Here is a 20,470-nt window from a genome sequence, read left to right as displayed (position 1 = left end):
CCATTGTTTCCCATGTAACAATACTGTGGTGATGGTATTGATGTGTTTCATTGAGTCAGAAGATTAAAAGGCACCTAATGACTTCTAAAAAAATGCCTTTGTTAATTGCATTCTCTCAAAATATATACCAATTTTAAATAACAGATTTTCAAAACAGAACGGTATCTTAGCATTTAATTTAGTTGTACTCCCCAAAAAGTTGTAGTCATGCACAAATGATGGATTTTCAAACCACCACTTACAAACCAAACTTGTGCCTGGTTGTTGGTGAAAACTAACCTGTTAACAACTGTGAACAAAAATGATTAATGTCCTTGAGAAGTCAAACTGACAAGACTTCCTGGGAACTGCAGTAATTTCCTTGTTTCTCTGAACAGAACAGAAAGCCAGGAGGTCCTCAGTGGGCCTGGCTGCTGTGAGGCCATGGTTCCATTGGCAGTCTAGAACTGGTTGGGAAAGGTGTACAAGTGTTCTGGTAAAATCATGCTTGCAGAAGGCATTCTGGGGAGGATCGTCGTGCAGAACAGCTTAGTTTCATCTGTAGTCAGGTAGCCTTCAGGCCATAATAAAAAAATCCAGTATGATGAACTGGGATAACCAGCTGTCAGCATGGATGCTGCCCAGCTGCCCTGAGTGGCTCTAAAATTCCCTGAGCTCCTGTGTCTTCCCAGTGTCTTCCCACCTCAGTGGTCCCATGAATTAAGGCGCAAAGCATGAAAAGTGCCTCCTTTCCCCTCTGATAAAAGGTACTGCACATTCCAGCTTCTGGGCTGACTGAAAGGAACACTTTGCATCTCCCTGAGTACAGCTGGTGTCAAGAGGCTGGTGATTATGTGCAGAAATCTGCCAGCAGTCCTCTTTTGGGAGGAGCACTCTAACTCTGAACAAGAGAATAATTCTGCTTTCCCTCCCCAAAGGTTTCAGTGGCCCTTTCTTTCAAGGGGCAGGTGGCAATGCTGTATTTCTTTATGCCCATAACTTTTCTACAAAAGCCTGTATTTCTACAGGCATTGTAGAATCCTTCTAAGAGCCAATAACTTTTCTGCAGAGCCAACATGAAAGAGCGGAGCACTGTCCCACAGCTCTGTTGTCAGTCTGAGTGAGTTTAAATAGACATCTGTGTCTCTCAGAGGCCTGCTGTTCTCACAGAGCTGTGGGCCACACTGCTTGAGGCACTCTGCACATTTACTGCTTATCTCAGCACCTGTATAGCAGAGAACTTGATTTATGTGGCTTAGCAGGTAAAGCACATGCTTGACACAGAGTGCCTGTTGGATTCTAGTTCCTGCACCAGGATTGAGATGCATTTTGCATTTCATCCAGTTGTGGCTTAATATGAATTGTAACAGAGGATTGGCTCTAAACTTTAAGTAAAATGTATTGTGGAGGCTCGCCACCAGTACACTTACATTTAAATAATACAGAAAAGTCCAGTGAATTGCATGTTTTACATAAATACAAAATGCTTGATGTGTTGAATAGACCTTGCCATCACAGCTAGTTTTCTCCCTCTGACAAGTGAAGCCGACTGGCCTATTTTAACAGATCAGTTCTGGGGTCTGTTGTTTTTACCTTCTGGAGTGGCATTTATAGGAAAAGTATTGTAAGGGTAGCAGGTCGTACAGCAGGAAACACACACTGCTTATACATCCTATCACCATCTGGAGTCAAACTGAGATGACATTTCAGCATTTCTTACTGCATGGTTTTTGTTCTGTTTAAATTATACAAGAGATTTCTTTGTGTGGTGAGCAACACAGTTTCCATTTGAAGTACATTTTTTTTAATGACCTTTGACAATGTTAATGTTTTATATATTACAAACTAAACATATCATCAAGGCTGTGAGCAGAGAGATTAAAGCTGCTCTCACAGTATGGGCAAGTAAGAAACCTAACACAAAGGAAACATTGATATGATCAAAAGACTGCTTCAAATATTAAGAAGGTCAAGTCGACTTAAATTACTAATGCCGTTTTTATATAATCGGCAGTCAGTCACTAAAATCTGTCTTCTGATTTACTCTTTGCAAATGCCTCCAACGTTGAATTGAAATTTTAAAGAATATAAACTTTAGTTCAACTTCTAGCTCATGACTCCACTAGCATACATTACTCTGGAGCAGACACCTCCATGAGTGTTTTTTTAGAGCTTGCCATTCTGTCCTGTGTCCCTTCCACAGTCTCTCCAAATGTCAGACAGTACTACAGTTCCTACTGCTGCAGTCCCTCAAACATCACCAGCATGTTGCATCCTAATAGGAGAGGAAGTAACGGGATTTAGAAAGCTGAGGAGAAGCAGTCTTCAGGTTTTTATTTCTCTCTTACTAAGTGTTTTCCTTGGTTAGCAATTGAATGCCAACAAAAGTTGATTCTAAAACTGTTAATAGCTGATTAATATCAGTAAGTGTCTTCCAAGTACCAAAGCCATTATTTTGCTGTTTTGCAGGTGGCTGCATGCACATGAAGTGTCCTCGACCTCAGTGCAGGTTTGAGTGGTGCTGGAACTGTGGCGTGGAATGGAACAGAACCTGCATGGGCAATCACTGGTTTGACTGATAGCACAGTGGCCCAGGGGCTAGCTGGCACTGCTGCTGCAACTGGCTTTCATCAGGGTCACATTCTGAATTCCTTGCTTAAACAAAACTCCCAGTGGTTTCAGAGATGTTCAGAAGTTAGCTCAGTTTGTTGTTTTTTTTTTTCTTGCTTGCCTATGAAATCATACTAAACTTATATTGAAGGTATGCCAAGGGTTTTAAATCCACTAAAAGAAAAATTGTTTTAATGGACAGACTTGGTCATTGTGGTAAAAGGGGAATAACTTTCACCTTTCTGAATATCTGCAGCCTGTCAGCACAGAGAGAGACAGGTTCACCATGAGGCACTCGCTTGATATTTCTAGTCAGAAATCCCTAACTCCTGCAAGAGAGCAGCAGGTGCTTGTGTGTATCAAGGGCTATGGTGGAGAGTCTCGGCACCAACTCCTTTGCTCAGTCAGTACAATTTTTGATTTTAAGACTGTATTTATAACAGCTTAATAGCTTTTTAGCAAATGAAAGACACTGGCTGTTCAGTGTTTACTCAGGGTTCTTCTGAACTTACTGTGGGGTTCTTGCTTTCAAACCAAATTCTCATAGAAATAGCGAGCTTTATGCCAGTTTTGTGCTTGTGTATTTGTAACACACAGCATGAAATCTGCCTATATCACACAGACTATATTACCTCTCATAGATTAGTTGAGGATGTATGCAGTTTGAGCTCTAACCACTAGTGTTGCAGTGATGATTGGGTATGATTAAGTGGTGCAGAATCTAGACTAGGTTTCATTTTTCTTGTGCTTACCGCTATACTTTGGATGTAGCAAGGGGAAGCAGGAGGAGCCTTCTTGGGGATTCCCTTCATTATCAATCTAAATTGATTCAGAATATGGTTATACTTCTGAAAATGTATTCACAGCTCAAACAATGAGAAACTTCTTTCATTTTACAATGTTTACACAATAAGTAAAGCCTTATAGCATTTCCAAACCTGAGCAATCTCACTGTTTCATGTCCTTTACATTGCTGTCCTAATCTAAAATGAAAATGGGTACTGCTCATCTCAACGTGTCAGGTAAGGATTTCTTACAATTCATTTGAGAAAAAGCACACAGTGAATAAAAGTGTCAAAATTTACTTAATTTCTTATGTATTTATTTATTTTTATACAATGTGAGTACAAAGATGCTGGGTGTAATGGATAATGCATTTTCTTGACAGATTAAACTCAGCTGATTCCCAGCTGGGAGACTAGCCCTTTGATTAAAGCATACTCTTAGAAGAAAATGAATGCCAGGGCCATGAACTTTTTTGTGTCAAGTCTGAATTAACAACTTGTGTGGTGAGACTGTAGACTTCTGAAAATATGGGTGTGCCTTGTATTAGTCAGTGCAGAGCAAAAATCTCGAGGTACAAAGAAATCCCAGACTCTACAAGAATGCCCCACTGCTAAAAGCAGTGGACTGCTCATCTGTCTCAGCTGGAAATCACCTTAAAAGTCTGAGGAGGAAAAAATAATGGTGAAGGGGTAAGGTACCAAAAATGAGACTGAAATGATGGAATTAAGAAAATGCTGTGAGAGAGAGGAAGTGGCAAAGAGAGCACAGTGGCCACCTGGTAAAGGCCATTTTCCTTTTTAGTACCAGTGAACTAAAATGTGTGCAGAAATGGTTTCATTAGAGCACAGGAGTGCAATAGAATGATGTGATGTAGTTCATATATGTACATTATCTTAATGAGAATATTTTACTGTTAGCTCTGATTATTTCCTTATTTGATTTCCTTCACCTGGGTCTATTTTATCATTTTATGGCTTTTTACCAACAGGCTTGGGAAAAATCTCCATGAATAATTTTGCATTTATACTAAGTTACATGGGAGAAGTCTGGATCTCTTTCCCATTTTTGCTTAGTGCCTTTCTTACAGAGAAAGAAAAACTTGTCTACTGGAAGACATTTTCACTGAGACAGAGCTATCCATAACAAGTTAATATTTTAATGTAGATACCTATAACATAAGCTCCTGGATCAAGGTCCATTGAAGTCAAGGGACCATATAGATCAGCTTCTGTATTTCTCGTCTGAGCAGGGCACGACTGAGCATGAGTCATAAGGCTACAACAGAAAGATCTCTTTCTTGGGAAGAATTCATCAGAAGATGGGAGTATGAACATTTATCAAAGCCATAAGCAAGGGCAAGAAAGGAGAATAAAGGAGTTCAGAATAAAGGCACTGACTCAGTATTATTCACTTTTAGAGTGTGACTTTATAGCCCCTTGCCACGTAAGACTTCTTCACACAGTCCAGATTCTCAGTTTGCAACCATATGACACCCACTTGCCAAAAAAAAAGTGTGGCTTCTGCAGATTTTGGTAGAACACATCCTGATCTTCTCTGTATTAATATATATATCTGTATCTGTATACACACAGTTTGAGATGGTACAGCCATCTGTACCTCACTTCTGTTTACAGTAAGATTAATTTTCATGGTTTTTACAAGGTAGAGGGCATGAAAAAATAAGATTAATGCTCTGCTGACACAGTAGGAATGCTAGAATGCCTACAGAAATGTGTGAAGGGGACCTAAAATTTCCTATGCTGCTTTCTTCTTTTTTATTCTGCGTGGAAAAATACCTTTAAAGAATGTAAAATGTTTGATTTAAAACTTACTGAAACTGTGATTTAAATCAAAGTGAAACAAAACAAACCAAGTCTTGGGTGTCTCTGCAGTCTGTTACTCTAATTTCAGCATTGGGCAGAAACGGTGGGATTACTCCCCCCCAGCTTTATCTGTCAGTTGGTTTGATAGCCTCAGAGGTTTAGATATAGACCTGCTGCGTATGTGAATGGGAACATAGTAAGTTTCAAGCACATTTGGTCATGGCAGAAGTCTGATGGAAAAGTTCCTGCCAAGGACTGAGTGCAGCTCCAGATGTACAAACAGGACTGTGGGTATCCTCCTTGTTCTGTCATTATTACAGAGGAGTGGGGAGGTGGAGGGGCCCTTTTCTTAAAACTTACAAACTCTTTTTTTTTTTTGCCAGCATTCATTTGCCTGGTAAGTGCTCCCTTTGACTGGGTATCATGCCTCTGGAAGTACTCCTGCCAGCCGCAGGGTGAAGAAGGGAAACAGGACTCAAGCACAAAGCAAGAGGCAGACTGAGGGCATAAGCAGATGCAGAAGTTTCAAGAGCTTGTAGGTTTGTGTTCACCACTAGCAATGCACTCTGGAAATACTAAAACTTAATGTTGAAAGAAGATGATTCATTACAGTGATATAAAGCAAAAGAAGAAGTCTGCATCTTTTTATGTTTAAGTTTGCCGTTGCTAATTGAAGTTGCTTCACCTCAAACTTTCTTCATCTTTTGGATTAATACAATTAGAGACTTGCTCCTGATTCTGCAACCTGAGCTCCATTTAATGTGTGTTAAATGGATTAAGTACGGAATATATGCTGAAATATTCAATTATAATTATCTCTGTAATAATTCAGCTCTATAACAATACAGAAAATGTCTAGTATTTAGTTCCAGCTGGCAGTGAAATCTGAAGACTGAGTAGATTAAGGAGAAAATATGTAACATCTTGGCTCCCTAAGGACAAAGCATATCTCAAAGCTTAGCATTAATAATATTTTAGGAGCCGTGACAATTAAAATATGTTTTGTATGTCTGCCCTTACCTTTTTGCCAACTACAATCCAACTAATTTTGTTTTAAAATGTAAACTTTAAAAAGAAATTAGTAAGTGGCACTTCAGAAGAAAAATTATACCACTATTGTAAAAGTCACACTCTCAAAGGACAGTTAAGTATTGAGTTTTGCCTTTTGCATATGAATAACCTACAAAGCAATGGAGAGCTGCGGTCTGATTCTTTAAAACGAGATTTTGCTCCCAAGCAGCAACATTCACATGCTTCTTTCAGTTCCTCCTCAAGCAACAGCAAAGCCCGAAAAAGAAAGCTCTGGACCAAGGCAGCCAACAGAAGGAAGCCTTGTGTCTGCTTATCCTGGCAGTACTTCAGCAATTTCACCCATTTTTAAATCGCTCCCATTTTTAAGAAGAATAGAAACAATGACCCAGGGAACTACCAACCTGTCATTCTCAACTCTGTGCTGGGGAAGGTCATGGAACTGATCCTCCTGGAAGCCGTGCTAAGGCACATGAAAGAGTGGGAGGTGATACTTGGCAACCAACAAGACTTCACCATGGGCAAGTCCTTCCTGGAAAACCTAGTGGATCTTAACACCCTGGAAGTATATCGTTTTGATGGGTGCACTGTTCAGTAGATGAAGAACTGGTTGCAAGATTGTACCCAGAGAGTGACAGTCAATGACTCAGTGTCCAGATGAAGATGGTGACAAGTAGTGACCCTCAAGGGTCAGTACTAGTCTTGTGCTCTTTAATATCTTCACCAATGAGATTGACACTCTGGTCAGGTGCACCCTTGGCAAGTTTGCAGATGACACCAAACTGTGATGTGCTTGACTCACCTGAAGGATGGGATGCCATCCTGAGAGACCTAGACAGGCTTGAGCAGTGGGCAATCTTGAAACCCCTAGCTGTAGGGTGTGCTCATCACTCCCAATGGACATCATCCAAAGAGACCTAGGCAAACTGAGCACTGGGTGCAGGAGAACCTCATGAGATTCAATAAATCGAAGTGCAATGTCTAGTGCCTGGTTCAAGGCAACTCCCACTGTCAGCACAAGCTGGGGGATGAAAGAATTGAGCACAGCTCTTCCAGAAAGGACTTGGGAGGTATGGGTGGATGGGAAATTGGACATGAGCCAGCAATGTGCCATCACAGCCCTGAAAGCCAACCAGATTCTAGGCTGAGTCAAAAGAAGTGTGACTAGCAGAGTGAGGAAGGTGATCCTCTGCTCTGCGCTGGTAAGACCTCACCTGGAGTAATGCATCCAGATGTGGAGACCTCAGTACAGGAGAGGTGTGGACCTGTTGGAGCATGTCTAGAGGAGTGCCACAAAAATCACCCAAGGGATGGAACATCTCTGCTACAAGGACAGGCTGAAAAAGCTGGGGCTGTTCAGCCTAGAGATGAGAAGGCTCCATGGGGGTACCTAATAGTGGCCTTTCAGTATCTAAAGAAGGGCTGTAAGAAAGAAGGGGAGAGACTTTTCAGCAGGGTCTGTGGTGATAGGACAAGGGGAAATGGTTCCAAACTTAAAGAGAATAGCTTTAGGCTGGATAGAAGGAAGAAGTCTTTTAGAGTGAGGGTAGTAAGGCACTGGGTTGCCCAAAGAGGTGATGAAAGCCCTTTCCCTGGAGACACTCAAGGTCAGGCTGGACCACACTGAGCAACCTGATCGAGCTGTGCACGTCCCTGTTCATTGCAGGTGAGTTGGATTAGATGATCTGTAAAGTCCCTTCCAACTCTAAGGATTCTATGATTCTATTTTCAAATTCTTTTATCAAACAGAAAACACAGCTGCATATTCTTTGCTGTTCAGAGCCCTTTGTTTATGCAGTGTGTCAAAATGCATACAGTTATGTGCCATCACTTGAGCCAGCACTGCACTGCACTGTACTGCCTTCCCCATGCCCTGCTTTCAGTCGACACAGAGTTAATAGCACACTGACAGTTTGCCTATTGCTGAGCAATGGCACCACGTTTACAGCTCAGGGTGTTATTGCCAGCCAGGCCAGGCTGCATGTGGGCCGCGGGCCACAGGTTGGATATGCCTGGTCTAGGAGTTACAAAAGTACATGCAATGAGTAGCCCCCTCTCATATTTTGGGCAATTGCACCAGAAAAATGTTAATGGCTTTAAGCAAGCAGTGAGGTGGGCAAGCTGTGAGAAGCTTGTTTATTATATGGAGGATCAAATTTAACGTAGTGGCCTTTGTATGTGCAGGAATTACTTTGCAGAACTCAGGTCATACACCATTTTATTTTTCTTCCTTATTATTAATAGGGCTTTCTTCTTTGCTTTTAATTCATTTTTTTCCTATCTGTGTCATCTTTTTCTGAATAATGGAACAGTGGTTCTATGCCAGTAGATAAAATATGAAGCAAGACGTCACGTTACATTACTTGTTTGGCTTTTATCCCTTGAAAGCTTGAGGAATCCACAAAATCCATGTCAGCAGGGAAGTGCCATTATTTGCATTTTATAGTCAGGGAGTTCAGCTCAGGCATAACAACCAGACCACGTGTAGACAAGAGGCCAGGCATGTGCCAGTCCTCTCCCCATGGCTGCATTCCCACACAGGGGAAAGCTGTGGCCACACCACAGTGGGTGGCAACCTTATGCCAACATAACGATGATGTTAGCCCAGGGAAGCAGGAAGCACACAAAGAAAATAAAATAAAATTTTAAAAGGTTAGGTTTTTCAATGGCCTAAACTGTGACCTAAAATGACATCCTGTGTAACCGCTGGGATTTTCAACTACTGGCTTCACTGGGAGAAGGGTAATTTAGAGGCTTTGAAAACACAATTTAGTTTGACTCTTTAGCAGCACGTAAGAGATCTCTGGGAGAACTTAATGTCCCAGCTTTCTCCTTGTTCATTTAATATTTCATCTTTAAAACATATTTGTGCCCCCTCTCTCCACCTCGCTTTAGTGCCAACTAAAATCCATTAAGTACCGATGTCAGAGTTCTTTTAAAAAGCTTTAGTTAAGTACAGCTGAAGCAATACACTGACTACTCATTCTTAGTTGGTTCGTGACTGTATTGTCTGCCTCATAAACAATAATCTCTGTAGTCTGACAACTTTATTTTCTGTACACCAGCCTTGAAACTAATTGGATGAGGATTTCAAGCAATGATTAACAGGCACTGCTAAAATAGAAAGCAGCAATCAAAAAAATGAAATAGTATTCAGACACTACATCTACTGGGGCCAATGTAATGTGGATATTTTTTTCTTGTAATGAACTGTAAATGCTCCTGGATAAGATTAGACAGCTGAGTTTGTTTATCCCTGGAAGTTAATACTGGAAAACTCTGCACTGCTCTTTTCCAAAGTACAGAGATCACAATATGGTAAAAAAATTTACATTTTTTTTAATTAGTAGCCTAAGTCTGTGTGTTCCAGAGGTAATGGAGTTAAAACAGAAAAAACCAAACCACGTCAGTAAGCCACATTGACATTTCAAACACTCACTGCTGCAATAAATGGCAAGTTTGCTTGTCTTTTTTTTTTTTTTAATTTGCTTCTTGAAGGCAAAAATGGCTGTGATATTTAAATTAAAATTAGTTAATGAAGCTTAAATCAAATCTGATTCAAGATCATGAGTTTTAGCAGTGATGTAACTGATTATAAGGCCATACCAAAATATTATTCAGGCTGTGCTTAGTGAATATTAAAGTACTTCTTGGATAACCTGCAATCATTCAGGTATTTAGTTTATTTCAGAAGTACAACAACATAGGATATTTTTATTGACACCGTTTGTTGGATTTTAAAGAAAGCAAACATAGGCTTCTAAACAGCATTAGCAGCAAGGTAGCATGGTAGGATGTCTCCTCCTGACATTAATGGTCTCTTTTCATGCAACGTTTGCTATGTACAAGTTAAAAACAATCAGTGGCATTTCATTTTTAGTCCTCCTTTTTGTATAGCTTTGGGCAGGATTGAATAAATAAAAATACAAAGCAAACTGAAACTTTTTTCTGATTCCCAATGCTGAGCTTTCTGAAAAAATGTGGTCTGAGAAACTTGAAATCAGTGTTGGCTTCTTCAGAAAACACAAAATATCCATAATTTAGAGCCTGCTCTAATGAATACATTCAGTGTCTCTTGTTACATTTCCAGCAAGCAGTACATACATCACATTGTTATTTTGCCATTTGTAAATATTATTTACTTACTTATTTACACTGAATTATAAAAGGTCTTAGCAGAGCTTTACCAAGTCTCAAATAAGTTATTTCTATTTACTGTTATGCATCACTGCTTCATCTGAAGAAAAATGGGTTTTGTTGTTGCCTCACTCCACTATGGAAAAGAGCATGAAGAGATACATGGGTCTTGATGTTTCCAGGGGCATCTTATGAGGTCCCTCCATATATGTTCTCCCAACTTTGTTCTCCAGGCTTTACTTGGCCTACTCTCAAATGAAGTTTCAAACTTTGAGGACTGTATGATCAATTATTTAACTGCTTGCAGAGAGAAATCCAGAAGTCTTTCTTGTTAATGCAGCCATTGTCTCTGATTCAACAACTCCTCCAGTTTGTCAGGTATCTACACTTTCTGACTATTTATCTTTCTCTCTCTTTTTTTCTTTTTTTTTTTTTTTTTTTTTTTTCATTTATACAGTGCTAGTTATTTACTGCTGTGTGTCACAGGATACAGGCAAGTTACTGCAAATTGAGCAAATATAGGTAATCATCCTTTTGGTAATCGTCCTTGAATGTGTTTGTGAGTGTTGTAAATGTTTTCTTCAAGTGCTACAAAAGCTTTTTTTTTTTTTTTTTTTAAACTACTTTGCAGTACTGTAAAGCTTCTATTTTCAGTGAATTTGATAGCTTGATGGGCTTGAATAACTCCAGATTGATAACTTATTTGTTTACTAAACTTGTTTCAGTCCTTGAGGTTTGCCTATAGTGCTACTGTAGATGTAGATCTCATATAGATGTAGATGAATACAGTGGATTGATTCTGGGCAGCAACTAAGTACCTACCTCAGTGATCACACCCACTCCCACACTGAGTGGGATAGGGAAGAAAATAGGAAGAGCAAAAGCAAGTAAAAAAATACACGTGGTCTGAGGTAAAGATAGTTTAATAACTGAAAGAAAAGCAATCAGCACTAGCCATGATCAAACTAATGCCCAGTCAGTCTCCAAACAACAGTTACTTTAAAAAGAAAGCCACCCAGTTTTTGTTGCTGCAAATGACATTATTCACCATGGAGTAACCCTTTGGTCAGTTCAGGTCTGTACCTTCCAAACCCCTTGCCTGTCCCTGGCCCACTCACCAGGGTACAGAGAAGCAGAGAGCGCTTCAGTGCATCAGCAACAGCCAAAGTACTTGTGTGTTAGCAACACTGATTAAATCACAAATGCAAAACAAATCACCATATAGGCTGCTGTGGAGGAAATTAACTCCCTCCCAGCCACGCTCAATACAACAAACTTGGTCTGAACTAGGTGGCTCAGATACTGCTGAACATGTGATGATGGCAGCATAAATTACCTTATCCCTTGGCCTGCACAAGTGCTCCAAGGGCTAAGAAGGGCTGCACTCATGGTGAAGGATTTTCCTCAACAGGGATACTAGCAGTTTTTCTGCTTGACTAGCAGTCTGTTTTTATAGATGCAGTATCTTCTGGATCTTTTTGCCTTGGCCAAACTTGGTTGAAATTGGCTAATATTGAAAAGCTTCTGTAGGAGGGTTGATAGACAGCTCCACAGACAAACAGGGTCAGACAGATAAGAAACTAGGAATAAACAAATAAACACATATATGTACATTAAATTCTCACCATGCTATCAGGGAGTAGAGCGAAGTCAGAGAGGTGAAGCTAAGGAAGCTGAACAGCCTAATTTTATCATTAAATCATGTCTACATGAATCATTAAGCATCCAATCTTTGATTTTAATTCCCACATTGAATTGAAACCACAAGTTCTCTATTAACCTAAGGGAAGAGTTGCATACATTTGGATAGACAGTAATAAATTGATTCATTTCTGTGCATTCTCTTTTTGAATGTTGGAAAGGAGCTACAAGATCATCTAGTCCAACCGTTGGGCTATATAGGAAGCATGAAGTTTGTTAGATTTCAAGGCAAAACCCGGGCCTTATCCTGTAGTGTTAACAGATGTTGTTTCTACCAAGTTGTGGGGAAAAGGAAGCTGGCATTAATTAAAATATTAATCACATCAGTGATGAAAATTGCAGAAATCATCTAATTCATTTTCACCAAATGTTCCCTGTGTGTCTCTTGACTTCTGATGAAGTTTGGAGCAATCCAACTCTTATCTCAGGTATCTCAGTTAAATATCTTGCACTGATGAGATTACACCAGCTGTAGACATCTTGCCTTTTGCTATGATTTAAAGATCACTCAAGCATAGGCAACCCAACTCCCTCATCACTAGGGAGGACATTTGTCACAGGTGATTGCAGTCAAACTTATTTCTGTTGCAGCGGCTTGGTTATAAATGGATCATTGGACCAGCCTTCTTACTTCGTGCAGCGTCTGAGCATGTCATGCTCCAGGGGGAAAGATGAGAGGAGGAAAGACACAAAAGGAATCTCAATAATCTCGATTTTTGCTCTGCTAGATTCCAGCTCAGACCCTATTTATTGTTAAGAGAAGAATAGAGAGAGTTTTTCCAGAGGGGGTTCTAATGGCTGTTTATCAGTAGGTGACAGCGTTTGAAAGAATGCAACACATTTATAATCACATCCTTACATTTTCCTATTTAGTTTATCTCGTGGGGATTCTTAAACCTTTTTCTTTTTTCTAATTGAGGTTACATACTATGATGTCTGATAGAATATAAGCTGTATTGCTAAATAATAATTTTAATATATATAAATGAGGCACATTTTAAAAGAATTATTTTCACTCTCTACTGCAGGATCTAAAAATGCTGAAGTTTAAATAAGATGTTGTCTTCTTTGCCATTTATGCATTTTCTAACTTTTTTTTCCCAGTGTTACCACCTAGCAGCAACTAAATAAATAGCATTCTAGAAAAATTGAGTAGAATATTAAGAAGGTATCTCGCATTTACGAGATAAAAGACATACGTGCCATATACTTCTTGGAACACGTACTAATCTGTAACATTTATAGAGTTTTCATTTCTGTCTGTAGAAATAATAATAATAAAAAAATCTCTCCAACTCTTTAACAGTTTTTTTTTTTTTTTAGTAAGGAAACAAAAATGAAATTCTTTGTGGTTGTAGTGGTTATAATAATAAAGCCTATGTAATGTGGGTTTCAAAAACACACATAACATTTTAGCAAGCTGCTTAATGGAAAACCCAGCAGCAAATGTTAGCACCACCAAGTAAGTGCTCTTAGGGCATCCTTTGTGTATAAAGCAGTGCCTTGTCAGACACCATTTCTCCAAAATATGTTTTAATGTTTCTGGAAACCCTAAGAATTTTGTGTTTGCTGAGAAAACATAATAATATTAAATCTTCCCATATAGCTATAAAGCCTTTGCAGTTCACTCATGTCCTACCCCAGTAAGAAGGGGAAGGAGCATTTTGGTTTTATTTTGAATGTAAAGCTTTATGCCATCTTCACTTCTTAATTACAGACATTGTGAATTTTTGTTTCGCAGCTGCTCAAGGTAACAGTAGTACCATAAAAGCCTACTGATCTACCACTAACATTCTGATCAGGACTCATTCAGAAGTAGTCTTTGCATCGATAAAAGGTAGGAAAATTAAATTTGAAAGCTAAGAGTTCATATGCAATTGAAAGAGTTTTGCTGTGAAGGGAATTGGTAGGGATGCTTTTCCCTTCAGGGGTTACTCTCTCTTACATGTTGACTCTACAGTTTTTGTTAACAGTGATCGTAGCTATTACATCTAAATGACAGTTTTCACCCTGTACACAAACAGCTGCATTATCAAATGTCCTGCTCTGTAGCACAGATGAAGTTGTTAAGCAGGATAAAATCACAATTTCATCCTCCTCCTTCTGTCTGTTTTTAGGTTACTTCTGCACAGGTTATTCTCTGACAGCAAAGAGTGCCATGTGTTATCACTGAGAGAGGCTATGTATGAGGATATATGGGACTAAAAGTTGTAAATAAGGTAATGGCAGAACTACATATCCAAAATCTGGATTTAATGAGACATCCTTCTCTAGCTGACAATCCAGATTCCTTGGTTTGAATTTGTTACTAAGTTCAATTACATTTCTGTGATGAGAATCTACCTCACCTCAGATGAGGAACATCACTCTTCCAAATACCTTTTTGGTGCGAGGATAGCATTTAAAGGAAGCACAAACAGAACAACCATAAAAGGGCCCTGATTTTTCTTCCCTTTTTTGGAAGTGCAACGCCAGTAATTATGAAGGAATCTGCTTACTGACTTCAGTAAGGATGACAGAATCAGACTCATTCTCCTAGCCTCACTTTGCAGGTAAGTTGTGAAAATAAACTTGGACACTAGAAGAGTCAGTACCATTAAAAATGCACATGAGGGTTTAAACATGCAGTTGGTGTTGAAAAAAAAAGCCAGTTTTGAATAACTTCTCAGTAAGTGAGGCCTGCTTCTTCTGTGCTTTGAAAAAGGGAAGGGGCAAGCCATAGAAACGAAAACCAATGGAACACACAGGTAACATGTGAGTAACCTGAGTAACATATGAGAAAGCAATCAGTTTGCACAGGCTTCTTTCATTCTGTCATTTTCACCTTTGACCTTGTAGCATACTTTTTGCTGTTAGTATGTGTAGCATACAAATGCAAATGGAAGCAGTGCATCAAAGCACTTGCCAGCTCTGGGAAGTGCGTCATCTCATGCTGTATCAACAGTTCGCTACTCAGAGTCATTTCAAGATCTGTCACATGCCTCTGTACTGCCACCTCCTTAGGAGGGCTAAGTGTTGGGAGGAAAAGCAGTCACAGTGCCTCTATTACCTCTCTGCACAGATCTGGTTGCAGTGAAGACCTTGGAAAACGTCCTCTAAAGAACTTTGCTGATGTGGCTGAAGACATAGCCATGGCTGTCCTTGTGTCTTGCCCTTCTTCTGTGACTTGCCTCATCCCCACAGGCAGTAAGCAGTGAACAGTTAGCCTTTGGAAGTGACTTTGTTGAAAGTTTGGGCCGGGCCTTGGCACAGGTAAGACATAGGCATATATTGCTCCTGCCTCTCCTATAGGAACCATAACCCCAAGAAGACAGAAGGGACAGCCAGGAGAGACCAATAATACCTGAAAATGCCCCTGCAAGATTTGCTGGAGTCTGACTGATAAGAAGTCCCTTAACTGTCTTGGTATACACTTGAAGGGCCACAGTCTCCTGTAGTGTAAATCAGTACCCAGTGCTGTGGAAATCTATGAATCTATGCCAGGTTTACATCAATTAACTCACTCCAAAATTGTTCATAGTTTATCCCCTGGTGAATATTTAGAGAACAGAAGGCAAGGTTCCCCATACTCTGCACTGACCAGATGCACTTTAGGACAGGGTGTATATTTCCCTCTATGGAGCTGCAGGTCCATCTCTGCCTGCCCTCGCATTACCTCCAAAAAGAGCACCCACAACCTTCTCCAGTGTGACTTGCAGTCCCTCAGTGGGCTGAACGCAATATTAGGGGAATTCAACTCTTGCCTAATTAAGATGATGCAATCAACTGGTCCACAAACACTTAACGATCTTCTTAATAACTCTATTTTTATCAGCTTGAGTGCCAGACACTGTAGCATGAGGTGATCATTAATGCAGATATTTGGAGTGTCAGGGAAGTTTTTCTCTTGCTGTATTTTCTTCCCTTGTGAGTATTTGCTCTGTTAACCCACTCTGCCTTTACTGTGCCAGTTCCCATTTGCTGCTAACATCCAATATAGAGTAATTTGCTCTAAATTATGTTAAAAGTATAGATGGCCATGCTTCCAAAAATACATTCTAAATAGGCAGGTGTGATTTTAAGAAAAATGAAAGAAAAAAAAATTAGGACTGCTTTAAGTGGAAAAAAAAAAAAAAGGAAAGAAATTTCTTAGGAGATACTTTTTTTTTTTTTTTTGGTGGGAAAATGTATCTGTTTGCTTTCATTTCTTAATTCATATGTCTTTTAGATTCCTAAACACACCTATAATAAAATAATGCTTACAAAATTAAACAACTTCGGTTACCCAAGCCTATCAATGGTTGCCTCTTTTTAGCTGTGTAGTATTATTAGTAATATTTTAGCAGGTCCTACAAAGTCTCATTGTGCTTCACATCAGTCAGAGTTATGAAAAAGAATACTGTTCATGCCCAGTGCCTCAACACAGATAGTTGGCCTTTCCTTCCTTTGCTCCCTGTAGTGAGAGCAATAGTCTGGAGCAAGTTGCTCTTGTTGATGTATCAGATTCTATGAGGTTCTGTTCCACTAAGAGAACTGGAACTCAATGGCAAAATGCTATGAAGGACATCGAACTCCTCCAGCTCAGATATACAGTGATTCAGTGCATAGCCTAGAATCTTGTTTGGCTGCTGGATAAGCATTCCACTCAAGGCAGAAGCCTTACAGAGGGTTTGTGCAAACCTTACTTGTATTCCTGTGTGATGGAGGGCCCTGCAAAAGCAAATTACTGCTATTTGAAACTCAGTATGTCTTGGCAAATAGAGCTAGCTATAAGTTGTCTTCATAGAAGCTGTATGGGAATTGCTGAATCACGGCCTGAACCTCTGATTGATCACCTGAGGTGAGCAATGAGTCAGCCAGAGGAGCACAGGTGAAGGCAATTCACTTGTGCTGCCGGAAGGGGTGGAGCCTGGCTCCATCTCTCCTAAGACCCATTTAAGAGCTGACTACCAGTGGGGAAGGATCTTGTCTGGAGATCTCTCCTCTGGAGATCTCTCCTCTGGAGTTGCATAGTGAGTCCAGGATATGGGTAAGCATTCTATCTGTTTTCTTTTGGTATAATAAGTGCTTAGCCGAACTCTCTGGTATGTTTCATAATTATTACACCTGTACATTCATTGATTATACAGAAGCTTTCTTAATTTCAAGTGGACTTTAGAAAGGTATCTTTGGCACAACTCGTTGCAGGATGCAGGGTTCAGCTGGGGTTGTTTGATCAGTGACAATGCAGGTTTATTTTCTGAGTTCATTTCTTTGCCTACAAATGGTATTTGAATTAAGATGGGGGAAAAAAAAAAAAAACTAAAAAAAGAAAACAAACAAACCAACCAGTTTCTACCTAGAACATAAAATGATTTTCCTCCAAAATGGACTTTTAAAATCATTTTGTGTTATGGTAACACAGTAGGTCTTTTAATGGTGCTTCTGTAAGATGTAGATTTTTCAGCCTTGAATTTTGGAACTCCTTTATATGTCCTGAAATGAAGGCTTTTTTTTTTTTTTTCTTCTTGATATTCTCCTCCTTAAGAAAAAGAGATGGCAAAAGAAGGTTAGAGGACATAAGAGGACACTTCTAGTGTATAAACAAGCTCAGACTACTCTGTCACTGTTGTCTTAAATGCTTCAACCCATTGTGGGTGGCAAGAGAAAGCAAAGGCTTTAGAGTCAGCTGCGGCCATCTGTCTGGAAGGAGCAGCTGGTGGTGAGATGCTCATGTTAATGAATTGGGATTGCTCAGTGCTGTTGATTTACTGCAGTTAGTGTAGCTAATTCTGACTCATGCTACCATTATGGCTACCATGCCTTGAAGGCAGCAGGCGGTGCTCATAGTGACTTTCGATAGTGATGATAAGACTTATGACACCAGTGGTTCAAAAAAGGTGTGAAAAGCAGTAAAGTCAGTGTGTTTATGTCGACTGTTTTGTGCTTGAATTGCCAAGTGACAGACCCCAGAGCTCAGACTCGTGATTCTTAGTCATCCAGTTGTTGGTGAGTAGGAAATGACATTAGCTGTGTTATTCAGATTGGGGAAAAAAAAAAAATGACACAGTGGGGTTTCTAGGATTAATAACATTGCTAGCATGAAATTGAGAATATGAATAAGCCTGTGTCAAATTGCTCTGAAAACTGCTGTGTTAAACCTGTTGCTGTGTCAAAGGGCTGGGATTGAGCAGGCACTTCCAGGGTGTAGGTTTATTAGGCTGTATGTGTACAAGACTTTTGCTAACATTTGGTGCCATGAGCTCACAAATACCAGAACTTGTATGATAAATGACACTGACAGTAGGACTACATTGAAGATTCTCTGCAGAGCAAGAGGTGTCTTTTAGTAACAGTTGAATTCCTTTAGCCCAATCAATTTTGAATACATGAAGCAGAAAAATACCTGACATACTCAGCTTTGGTACTTCTATATTTCCTTCTGCATTTCTATAAAAACTACACTGTTGATGTTTCTAATGACATTTTTATGCCTTCTGACACAAGCTTGTGTCTTGTCAATGTAATTCTGATTCTGGGTTATTCTGGGTCAGTATTTCCCAGAAAACAATCCATTCTGTGTACCATATATAGTAGTTTCCAGGAGTGATTATGTGAACTTGTGATCGTGACATCTGTCTGATATAAGGCCCTGGGTACTTGAGTCCCATCTGTGAAGCAGACAGTCTTATCATGAGATGTGGCTTAGCAACTGTTTGAAGGTACAGCCTTAGTACTGGTGTTTAGGTGGTAATCTTCAGGACACTCACCCCTCTAAGGCTGACTGGGAGAATTTTCCAGCTTCTGGCTGAGCGTTTCAGGCATTTAGCCATCGGGTCACTTAGCATAGTTTCCTACTGGACAGGTATTTGGAGCGAGGCCTTTGTCTCAGGCCTGAGGAATGTATCAAATGGTGAGAGGGAGCCAGCTGCCTCAGGCAATGCAGTGCTCTGAAAATGTGAGGATTGGTTTCTGGACAGCCCGCCAATGGTTTTTAAGAGATTGCTAATTACTACCGATTGCAGTATTTTTCCAGAGGAAGTGGATTGCAATTTCAAATTCACAATTGCAATTTCATGTAAGCCACAAAGGAATCATCAGAATAAGCAGTCATTAATTCATCGCTCTCCTGTGCTAGATTCAGCCTGCTGACCAGCTCCACACTCAGTTGTCATACCCCAAGCCTTTCGAAGGATCACAGAACAGAGGGGATGAGGATCCAGCACAGCAGCTTGTGCTGTGAAGCAAAGGCAGAACGCATGTGGAGGATAGTGGCCCTTATCCCGTAGCACTGTGGAACTGTTGCTGTGGTTTGTGCTGGAGGCTGTGCTGAGCACTAAGAGACAAAAATTCAGCAGCTGGAAGCCAAAGCAAGCTCTTGTGCAAATAACCTGGCCTTCTATGTCCTGCAGTGGTTGTGGCTGTGCCACTGCACCTTGACTGGTGGTGTTTTGGACAAGGTATGCGATTGTCACTTGGTCTGCACCTATGCAAAGACATCCCTGAACTACATGGCCTTCATACATCCCTAGCAAGTCGTTTTCAGCTTTGCCCTGTACACAGGCTGCAGGCCAGCAGAATATAGTATGGAGTTGAAACCAAATGCATAAAATTTTACAGTTAAGCGCTCAAAGGTAAATTGTAGATGCCAGCAAAACAATCAGAATCTTCCAGATCAAGCCAATTACACTTCAGGAAGTATAAAATCACACTTCCAACAATGTTTCCTTTACAGCCTCTCTTAAGAGCATTGAGGAGTCTTAAATACTCCTACTGCTTCAAGGCTGGTGCTCCTGAAAACTACTCTGTCATTTTTCTTGCATGTGTTCAGCCTGATTGTCCTTTCAGGGTCTTATTTAGTCACAGTACCTTGCTCCCTTTTGCCAATAAATGACCTGACGTCTTACTATGATTTCCAGTTATGTAAAACCATTCCTTTTTCAAATAAGGTTTCCGTTCTCACCCGAGTGTTTTATATTCAGGAGCTACTTCCCCTTTTCTCTATAACTCAGCATTTTTCTGGATACAGCATTCTTATGCAAAAGGCAGGGGCTGTGTCCATGTTCACTGAAATCAATGAAATGCCACCAAGAGCAAGATAAGGACAGACCATGAAAAAACAAAGGACTGAGGGTGTCTAGGCAGGAGACCTGTCTCCTGCTGTGACACTGCAAATGTATAGGTTCCCCAGAGTGCAGTTTTAGAGGAGTAGAATGATTAGCTGGGGGAAAATAGAGGAAAAGTAATGCCCTGTATGTTTTCCGTACAGAACACACAGATTCTCTGTATTTGGGAGAACAAGGCTGTCTAATTATATAGTGTACTGTATTTTATTCAAAGATACCACAGGCAGACTGAAGCAAAATCAATACATAACCTTCTCTGAATCTTTCATCCCCTTTTCTCTGACCCTGGGCTTCTAATGCTGTTTGTCTCTGCGTTCCCTG

At 40.1% G+C, this 20,470-nt stretch overlaps 2 protein-coding genes across 8 annotated transcripts in view; both read left to right on the top strand.

Annotated features, from left to right (window-relative positions):
* The window catches only part of PRKN (parkin RBR E3 ubiquitin protein ligase), a 691,175-nt gene extending 675,987 nt beyond the window's left edge, over positions 1-15,188 (top strand). The window contains exons 12-14 of one of the 5 annotated variants that reach the window (XR_007375493.1): positions 2,449-10,742; positions 13,807-14,284; positions 15,127-15,188. Coding sequence is in view for 1 of the 5 variants with exons in the window: in XM_048938032.1 (XP_048793989.1) it covers positions 2,449-2,558 (110 nt within the window). In the remaining 4 variants the exon portion in view is untranslated. Of the gene's footprint in view, positions 1-2,448; positions 13,661-13,806; positions 14,514-15,126 lie in introns of those variants that run through there. The other 4 variants (XR_007375492.1, XR_007375494.1, XR_007375491.1 and 1 more) reach the window with 4 other exon arrangements.
* A 12-nt stretch (positions 15,189-15,200) lies between these two features.
* AGPAT4 (1-acylglycerol-3-phosphate O-acyltransferase 4) overlaps positions 15,201-20,470 on the top strand; it is a 79,358-nt gene continuing 74,088 nt past the window's right edge. Inside the window, exon 1 of one of the 3 annotated variants that reach the window (XM_048938031.1) lies at positions 15,201-15,317. Coding sequence is in view for 1 of the 3 variants with exons in the window: in XM_048938029.1 (XP_048793986.1) it covers positions 17,070-17,073 (4 nt within the window). In the remaining 2 variants the exon portion in view is untranslated. Of the gene's footprint in view, positions 15,318-17,001; positions 17,074-20,470 lie in introns of those variants that run through there. The other 2 variants (XM_048938029.1, XM_048938027.1) reach the window with 2 other exon arrangements.

The sequence above is a fragment of the Lagopus muta genome, chromosome 2 (genome assembly GCF_023343835.1).
Source record: "Lagopus muta isolate bLagMut1 chromosome 2, bLagMut1 primary, whole genome shotgun sequence".
NCBI lineage: Eukaryota > Metazoa > Chordata > Aves > Galliformes > Phasianidae > Lagopus > Lagopus muta.
This window is presented reverse-complemented; position numbering and strand designations above follow the sequence as displayed.